The sequence below is a fragment of the Sphaerodactylus townsendi genome, linkage group LG14 (assembly GCF_021028975.2).
Source record: "Sphaerodactylus townsendi isolate TG3544 linkage group LG14, MPM_Stown_v2.3, whole genome shotgun sequence".
In the NCBI taxonomy this organism is placed as follows: domain Eukaryota; kingdom Metazoa; phylum Chordata; class Lepidosauria; order Squamata; family Sphaerodactylidae; genus Sphaerodactylus; species Sphaerodactylus townsendi.
In genome coordinates this window covers 18,221,600-18,231,806 of record NC_059438.1, presented here as the reverse complement: position 1 = coordinate 18,231,806, position 10,207 = coordinate 18,221,600, and the positions used below count along the sequence as shown (strand labels likewise).

General features: G+C 42.1%; 1 protein-coding gene across 1 annotated transcript in view; it reads right to left on the bottom strand.

Annotated features, from left to right (window-relative positions):
- The window catches only part of URI1 (URI1 prefoldin like chaperone), a 48,255-nt gene that overhangs the window by 17,231 nt on the left and 20,817 nt on the right, over positions 1-10,207 (bottom strand). The window contains 4 exon segments of the mRNA XM_048515584.1: positions 5,595-5,631; positions 5,633-5,689; positions 5,691-5,735; positions 7,205-7,283. Coding sequence (XP_048371541.1) covers positions 5,595-5,631; positions 5,633-5,689; positions 5,691-5,735; positions 7,205-7,283 — 218 coding nt within the window.

Genomic DNA, 10,207 nt, shown 5'->3' with positions numbered 1-10,207 from the left:
CAAGAGGTTACAATTAAGTCTTAAGCTAATAATGTTAATAGAATAGTACTCCCCGGTCTCTTCCAAACAATACAAATGCAAATGGCTTGAAGGGCAGCATTCTTTCTTAGAAAGAAGGTCTACTAGACTTCACTACTGGGTTCTATCGTATCTTGATGAAGCAAATAGATTTTACAGAAGTACAAGTGATCCCTTTGATTCTATTCAGGAGCCATTTTTTTTCCTTAAAAAGAAGCCTTGTGTTAAATTTCTCATCCAACATTTTGCTTCTTTGCAAAGCCTAATCCCTGGGATGTATTTGAAATTACTTTCTACTTTGTGGCCAAAGAAATTATACTTCTGTGTTATAGCAACTAAGCAGCCTTTCCGGATCGGAACTGCTTTGTCACGTAACAGAACCTTAGACAGAAGATATGATAGCGTGCAAAGAGCTTTGCTTTTGTTGTGCACAGGCCTGTGTAGCGGTGGCACACCGGCATATATGATGCCGGTGGAGCCCCAAGACCATTCTCATGCTCCCGTGCGGGCGGTCCCAGAGCTACCGCAGCCCAAGGCAGCACCTTCACACAGAGGCACCTCTTCCCTGCACAGCTCTGCAGGGAAGAGGGGACATGCCCCTTGGCCATGGCAATGCCTCAGGGGTCCAAGGGCAGGAGGCCTATCCCCTCATCCCTGTGGAGCTGCGCAGGGAAGAGAAGAGAAGTTTACAAACAGAATGGAGGACCCTAACAGCAGCACCTCTGACCCAGTGCCATTCGCTCAACTCCAGGTTCAGAGCGCTGTTTTTTTAAAAGACTTGCTCATTGAGTGAGTTTCAAAAATAGCATTTCCCTGCAGTTGGGGAGGGGGGAAGCACGGGGCTGCCTCATTGCAGAGGCAGCAGCTGTGCAAAGTGCGCCCCTGGAACGGTGTTTTTACTGTTCTGGGGCGTGGTTTTTGGCCTGTGCGGAGTGGGCTGTTGTTATGTGGGACAGTTTTTAAAACTGCTCCAATTGCAGCCTGTAGTGGTACAGTCCAGAATTCTACCACCTCAGTCTACGGCCTCACTCTGTGCACTGGATAGATTGGCTTTCAAACATGACTTCCAAATCTTGTAACAGAAGCATTTATAGAACCTTTATATTCCTTTCTCTTACTCCACAGTGAAAGGAAAACATCCATTAAGGAAGATATAATTCCAGGCATCAGCAAAGGATGCTCTGTTAAAGTAAGCCTTCAGAGCATCTCCCTCTCCTCCTACTCTGAAGTTTAAGCTTCTTAAAGTCTTTAAAGAGGATGACATTCGAGACTGTTGTCCAACTTTGTCACCTTTGATCATCTTAGGGAGGGCTGACATGGCTTTCAGGTGAACTCTACACTGATAAGCCGGCAAAGGAAACATGTAGCTTAACACTGGATGAGGCACGATATTTAGAATTAATAATCAATTAGCTTAATTAATGAATTAACCCAATAGGAATGGCAGGAAAGCTACAGCGCTGGCACAGCACTGATGTCTGCGTTTCTTCAAGGTTACTAATGAATCCAAGAAAGCAGCAGCTAATGAAATACTGCATGTTTTACCCCTCGGCCCTCCATCCTGTCAACTTCATTGAGGCTGTGTTTGCTCACAAATTCAATCCACACACACACACAAATACAGTCATCAGCATCTTTGGTCGTATCTGGGCTAAAGGAGCCCCACCACCTATCAGTTCTAATACACAGAGACAGTGCCGGGGTTGCTCAGGGTCTATGGCTTTTGGTGGGGCCCGCTGCCACTGACTTAATGCGCACGTGCCACCACTGCCACCTGAACGCACATCCTTTCCCCAACCTGCTTGGCACATCACCACTAACGTTCTCTGCCATGCAACCCACATGAATCATTGGAGAAGGATGTGTGGGTGGTGGTAGCATTTTGGGCAGAGACAGCACTGGCACTGACCAATCGGCAGATGCATGATACAGGGTTGGAGGAAAATGTAAGAATTTAATTATGAATTCCGTCCAATGGACATACTATTGTGAATATCTTACATCCCCATAACATCAGATCACTCTGATAAGTAACAATTCAGAGTGGTTGGTTTAAAAAAAAACCCACACAGAATAAATTGTCCTTAACTATAGCATTCGATGCACAACAAAACTCATCACACACTTACGTGAGTGTATGTATAGTGTAAAAGCAAGCTAAAGTAGCTTTTGGTTGGAACACAATTGTCGTCTTCAGTGAGAGCTGGAAAATTGCAGTGAGTGCATATTTTACCCTAATATGTTGGAGGTGGAGAGCAACATATTGTGGAGGTACTAAGTTGTCAGCGAAAGCCGTTAATTTGACACGTGGGTGTTAAGGCGCAGCAAAGAAGTTTCCTTTGATGTAACTTGTTATTTTCCTTGCTTTTAAAGGTTCCTGTAGGAGGACTTGGCACTGAAGTAACGGTATCTGGGTTTTAACAAAGTTTTTGTTGGGGGTCCTCCAAAATAACAGATATTTGAGATTATTAAAAGAAATATTTACTTAATTGATTATAATTAGACACCAAGAAGAAATACAATTTGCTGGCAGCTTTGAAAAACTGCTTGCCAGCACCCTTCTATTCTATTGCGGCATTATTGAAGCTGCAACTTTTGTCAAGACTCAAAAAAATATGCGGAAAAGGATGTTTATTATGGACATTTGATAGGCTCACAATTGGAGAAGGAATCTCTTATTAGCCCATACAGTTAGCCTTTACAATTCCTTTTTCAAGAAGAAGAAGAAGAAGAGTTTGGATTTATATCCCCCCTTTCTCTCCTGTAGGAGTCTCAAAGGGGCTCACAATCTCCTTGCCCTTCCCCCCTCACAACAAACACCCTGTGAGGTGGGTGGGGCTGAGAGAGCTCCGTAGAGCTGTGACTAGCCCAAGGTCACCCAGCTGGCGTGTGTGGGAGTGTACAGGCTAATCTGAATTCCCCAGATAAGCCTCCACAGCTCAAGTGGCAGAGCTGGGAATCAAACCCGGTTCCTCCAGATCAGAGTGCACCTGCTCTTAGCCACTGCTCTTAGCCACTACGCCACTGCTGCTGCATCCTGACTTTGCCATGTTCACAGAATTAATCTCTTTAATAATAACAATCAGATTTACATAGTATCTGGAGTTCTTATTCTGGTGAGAATTTATGCAGTTTTTCCCATTCACATTATAAAACATAGCTAATCCACAACCTGTAAAAATGGACAGGGTATAGATAGACAATTGATGAAGCTTGTTTTAAAAATTTTGGATGGGATACAGACTAAACTTGCAATTTCCACCAACTTTCCCTTCCCGCCTCGGACCCCCATCATATAGTTCCTCAGGTTTTGGTGTACCCACAAGCAGAAAGGTTGAATTCCGCTGATGGACAATATAATCTGGACTCTTGAGTCCATCACCCTGGTCATATAGAAGTATTACAAAACAAATGTTTGGGAGAAAACTGAGAGCCAGTGTGGTGTAGTGGTTAAGAGCAGGTGGATTCTAATCTGGAGAACCGGGTTGGATTCCCCACTCTCCACCTGAGTGGCAGAGGCTTATCTGTGTGTTTCTGCTCTCCTACATTCCTGCTTGGTGATCTTTTGGCTAGTCACAGTTCTTCGGAACTCTCTCAGTCCCACCGACCTCACAAGGTGTCTGTTGTGGGGAGAGGAAGGGAAAGGAGCTTGTAAGTCACCTTGAGTTTCCTTACAGGAGAGAAAGGTGGGATATAAATCCAAACTCTTCTTCTTCTAAAAATTACTCTTGATTAATTAAGTGCTCATACTTTCACCTCATCAGTCAACAACTCTGCCCAAGATCAGATATCTTGTTATTGCAGAGATTCAAAGCAGATACATTCATGTGCTTATAATACGGGAACTACACCCTCGGCTACTTATGAAGCAGAATGAGAATGAAGCTGATCGAGAGTAGATTAAGAATGGACCAAAGAAAATATTTATTTACATGAGTTATTATAATGTGAACTTCACTGCCAGAGGATGTAGTGGTAGGCATAGGTGGCTTTAAAAGGGGACTAGGCAGACTCATGGAGGACAGGTCTGTCAAATGGCTAGTAGCCATTGCGACTAAAGGAAACCTCCACATTCAGAGGCAGTAAATTTCAGAACCAGGAGGCAACATCAGGGGAAGGCTTCAGCCTTTATGGCCCCTTCCGCACATGCAGAATAATGCATTTTCAATCCACTTCCACAACTGTTTGCAAGTTGATTTTGCTCTTCCGCAAAGTGCATGTCTTGTTGTTGGACTTCCAGAGGAACTGGTTAGCCACTGAGTGAGACAAGATGATAGATTAGATGGGACACTGGTCTGATCCAGCAGTGGTTTTTTTTGTATGTTTTTATTCGTAGACTTGGACTGCACGCTTCTAACTTCTGAGGATCATATTTCTGAATGCTCCCTACACTTAATTTTTTCCCTTCAAAATGTTAAAGCATCCCAAAACCCACCTGCTACACTCTGAACACAAGCAGCGCTGTACAAATAAGAATGGGGGGAATCAAAATTTGAGTTGGATCCAACTACATAACTCCTTCTGGCACGCCTGATATACTATCTAATCAGTACTGTCCCCTCCTGGCCTTGGGATCGGGCGCCATATATTATTGCTGCTGCTGTGTTTTATGGTTATAGATTTGTAAATTGTTTTTAATTACCTTAGTTTTTATGTGTAAAATGTTGTTTTTAGCCTGCTGTGTTTAATGTTATTATGTATTGTTGTTGCAGGCCTGCTGTACGCCGCCCAGAGCCCTTCGGGGATGGGCGGTTTAAAATCCAACCAACCAACCAACCAACCAACCCACCCACCCACCAACCCACCAACCCACCAACCCACCAATCAATCAATCAGAAGGACACCTTTGGATCCAATCCAAATTCCTTTCCCATCAGTAACCCACATAGATTCTAAAGATGCTTTCCCATTTATCTGGCGTGCTGCATCTTAACTGCCCAGCAATTCTGACATTCTATATTCTCTCTCTTGTGTGGGATAGAAATCAAATTTGGCTTAAAAAGCCAAACATTACCATCTTGGAATTATCTGGGAGCCGGGAGGGGAGGGATTTGCTAAAATTTCTATGCAGACTTTTTAAGGTTAAAAAAATTAACAAAAGCACATCGCTAATTGCAAAAGACACACAACTACTCCAGTAACCTCTTCACTAAAACACAGAAGTGTTAAGTAAACAAAACATGCATTAAAAAAGAATATAAAAGCAATGCTTCTTGCTAATGCATTTTGCACCAGTAATTAATTTTGACAAGTGCCAATATTTGTATTAACGACTGCCTCCTGCCATTTATAGTTGAGAAATATTACAATACCATATGTTAATGTAATCAAGTATTGCCATTTCATGAGTTCAGCTGAAGCACTGAATCACACAAAACAGTTGCACGCAAACACAGAGGTTCGATTACCAATAGATATCGAAAGTTTGTATTCCGACCCATTCTTTGTTAACACAATAAAGAAGTCCTTATTTGTAGTGCAAATGTAAACCATTAACCTGTGGGAGATTTTCAATCCACATGGGCTATTTAGTAGGCATTTCAGAAACTGATATCTGTCATGGAGAAGGTACCTACGTTTTTTCCTGTGTTCCACTAGACCGCTGGCCTGGCGAAGCTGAACATTTTTGCGAACTGTGTTGTCCCTCAAGAAGAACAGCATCCTCATTGGTGGCGAATCGTGCCTCCTGGCATGAAAGCAAGGGGACCAAAGGGGACCTGCCAATGCAGAAAAGAAAGGCAAGGAATTAAGGGTATGCTAACACAACAGAATCAAAGGCCCCTTCCGCACACGCAAAATAATGCGTTTTCAAACCACTTTCACAACTGTTTGCAACTGGATTTTGCCATTCCGCACAGCTTCAAAGAGCACTGAAGGCAGTTTGAAAGTGCGTTATTCTGCATGTGCAGAATGAGCCTAAGATTCATCCATAACCCCCCCTCTGAGACTTGCGGCCAGTACTGGATGTTTTGGAACAAAACAACAGTATACCAATTTTGGAGATAACACACATAAGATTGGGCCCCAAGACCCCCATGCTGTTCCCTAGTGATTCTTTTGTGAAAATGTTTTGAAAACATTTTCCCTTGCTGTGTGATCTCTTTAAGCAGACACCCCCACCCCCCTCTGGATGCTTTGAGTTACTGGAGGAAGACAGGAAAATGAGGCACAGTGCATCTTTTCTTTTTCTCCACCACACAACCTGGGCAAAAAAGGGACATTTCATATTGTGAAACGCTTTAGGAAAGAGAAGGAGACACCCCCATTTCTTAGTGTTGCAGCCCCAATAATAATCTCCCTGATCCCCATGGCTACTTGTTCAGAGTAAAGTCATGTGCCTGGAGATTAAATATGGCTTGGCCTTGAAGTATTTTAAGGGGGCGGCAGTGGCACAGGGGAAGCTCTATGACAAGAGCAAAGAATCCTAGAACAAAAATTAGCTTCCCATACAAATCAGTATCTGAGTCTTAAAATTCCATGGATCAGGGAATATGATTGCCTGCTTCTCCTCCACCTCACAGGAAATTATTATGTACTGCAGATTTAATTACAACCTTCCATATAATAAATAGGCTTTATAAAATGTGTCTGACTTTGTCTTTGTCAAGAATTCTGAGGTTATAATTTATTACAGATTTTAAGAAAGTAGATGGAGGAGACGAAAACATACACTTAACACTGTCTGTAATCAATCACTGCTAACTATAATATGGTGATACCTGAAGTAAAACACTGTTATCCAGTGCAGATATAACATTCCAAATATCCTTACCATGGTTAGGTTTCAAGGACACACCCAAAGGCTTGTATGCTCCTTTCCCCTTCCTGTTTGCAAGACTCTTCCCCTTCTTCATTCCCTTTTTGAAGTTACAGACAGATCAATGCCTATCCTGGTGATAATATTAACCAGAGCTGCAACCAGGGTTAGAAGGATATTTGTATTCTTTGGTTTGGGCAACCATTGTTAGAAACAAAATTAATGTACCTATGATGTTGTACCCTTCTAAAAGGGAAGGGAGAACAGAAAGAAGAATATGCAATAAAAAGAGGGCAGAAGTAGTAGCTCATGAACTTTCAAGGCACTTATAAGTTTTTAACCATGGTTAGAGGGTCACGAACACTGTGTGTGCCCCGGTAACAGTAAAAATATCTGTCCAGTATTTTCACCAAACACCACAATACCTACCATGATATCATATGAGAGTTTATCTGGCAATGTATTCAGTCGTTCTTGAAGAGCTTCATAGTCACTCTCCACCTTCTTCCTGTAGGAAAATTATAGCCGGGTTACTATCAACTCTGAAGGACAATGAATTTTAACAGCAAGGTAAATAATCACATTTTTTTAAAAAAAATTGGGATTTGAATATAAAATTGGGGGTGGGAATTGTCACGGTTGCAAAAAAAGGGACCTTCGTCTGATCAAAGTTTTTAGATATTCTTGAATCCTGGCATAAAAACAGTGTGTGCGCATATCATAAATAATGTATTTTTAACATGTTGGAACTCTTTCACAAACTATTTTACAGAAGTCTGTATGCCTTCTGGTTTAGCGCTATGCCAACTGTTTGCAAAGCTGGATTTTCAATGTGAATGCTGCCTTTTCGGGCGGGGAGGGGTTTAAAAAACTGCTAAAATAACCCCCCCCCCCGATTCTTCATTGTGTTGGGTGTTCCAAACTGCTCCAACCACTGCTCTTCATTGTCCAGGCAACCAGAGAGATGCTCTCTGCCTTGCCATGCTGATCCGTGACCCAGCTCGAGTCACATGTAGTTTAACTGGACCAGTGGGACTAGAATGTGGAATCAAGCTGTGAATTCACGTGTGCATCCCCCTGTGAAGTAATGCGGCGTGGATACCGGCATCTCTATGTGGCACCACACTTCATCCATGCATAATAATTAAATCTAATATGTTTCATAATTTTGCTCATGCTACTAGTCCAGTGATGGTGAACCTTTTAGAGACCGAGTGCCCAAACTGCAACCCAAATCCCACTTATTTATCGCAAAGTGCCAACATGGCAATTTAACCTGAATACTGAGGTTTTAGTATAGAAAAATGGTTGGCTCCAAGGCACGCATTACTCAGGAATAAGTTTGGTGGTAGTCGGTGGCTTTGCTTTGAAGCAACTGTGCAATGCTTCGAATGGGTGAATCACGACCCTAGGAGGGTTTACTCAGAAGCAAGCCCCGTTGCCAGCAACCAAGCTTACTCCCGGGTAAAGGATCATGCTTTAGTTCTTCCCATGAAAATCAGTAGGGTTTAATAGCGCTTAACAGGGTTACCTACACTGCTTCCCCAAAACTAGTTCTTAGGTTTAATGCTAATAATCTCCCTGAAATAATTACACTATTATCACATGATGAACTCTGTGCACGCGTGCCCACAGAGAGGGCTCTGAGTGCCACCTCTGGCACCCGTGCCACAGGTCCGCCACCACTGTACTAATCAAACTAAGCATGGCTGGTTTGGGATAAGGGAACACCACACCTTTGCCTTGATAATGGGAATGTACTCCTTGTTCCCCAGATAAAGGGGAGCAAAAAAATTACCAGGAAGGAGGATGAAAACGGCAGGTGGGAAAAGGTGAAAATGTTTGCAAAGCCTTTCCCACTATTCAGCTTAACATTACCCTGGCTATCCCATTAGACCATAGCTTTAGGGAAAAAAACGGTGTTCTGTTGCAGCCTGTACACAGCTTTTATGCCAAATGCCACACTGTATTATATTAGTGTGGACAGTCCAAGACCACGCCGAGCAGAAGCATAATATGGAAACGCTGATAAATTTTGAATCCAGGGGCACTAGTGGACATCACTATAAAATCCATCTTATTGGAAATTAATGCAGCTTCTGAATGTTAAACATTAACAAAACATATTAGTTTTGGACTATTTTCTACAAACCAATAGTCACAATTTAATATAATGAGGCATATAGACGGCCTTGGCATCTTTTCTCGCCCTCATTCTTCTTATCCGCTGCTTGCAGCTTATATGCATTTAAACGCAAAATATATATACTTAATACACATGAACTATAAATTATTTGCTCAGAGATCTTTCGGGCATGAAGAAAAAGGCCCCTCAAAATAAATTTAAAATATATGCTCGATGGTGTATAACCAAAAGTTTAATCTCTTTGCTAAAGAGGGGCAGTTTGCTGCGAGTCTGAAATAACCCTGCAGACAATAATCAAGAGCGCTCCTGTTGTTCTCTCCGCAAAACCCTAGCAAACGCAGCATGGATGAAGAATAATTTGGTATCTGTTCAGATCAAGTGTTCTCTTGCAATAACTCATAAGAAATCGTTAAATATACTTTTTCCCCTTGGATACCGTATGAAACTTTTATTTAGCTAGGATGTTTCCTATTTACTAAAAAGCATTAAAATGAGAAAAGCAGAATGGCCAGAGAGGATAATTTAAGGAATAAGAGCCTCTCGGTATTCGAAGGTTCATCTTAAGGTTTAAACTAGTGTATTTTCTCAGCAATTAGAGAAAACTGGAGAAAGGCCATTCTTTATTTAACAAGTCAATATTTTTTAAAAAGAAGAATAAGGCTGGATTTTAAAAACTTTTCAATGCAGATGTTGTAGACTTTTCAGAATTATAAAGGTATCCATCCATACAATGGAGCTTCTATTTTCTTGGAACAGCAATGCACATAAATAGTTGGCCTGTAGAGATCTAGAAGAGTTTAGGAGACTTTCAGTACAATTCTGAGCAGAGTTACACCCTTCCAGCCCCACTGACTTTGATGGGCTTAGAGGAGTGTATCTCTGCTCAGGACTACAAATGGCAATGACTGTGTGCATGTTTTTAAAAGAGAGGCACGTCTTAAAACTACTATTACAGTGATGAATTAGAGCAGCCACATAAAAATGTAAGAGGGTACAATTTAATTAAACTAGGGGAGAATAAAAATGTTACATTAAAAACCACACTATAGGACTTGCCCAGTTTTTCTAAAGGGGACGCATGGGGTTGAATCCAATCGGCTTTTCTACTGGTGCAAAAGAGAAGAAGAAGAAGAAGAAGAAGAAGAAGAGGAGGAGGAGGAGGAGGAGGAGGAGGAGGAGTTTGGATTTATATCCCCCCTTTCTCTCCTGCAGGAGACTCAAAGGGGCTGACAATCTCCTTGCCCTTCCCCCCTCACAACAAACACCCTGTGAGGTAGGTGGGGCTG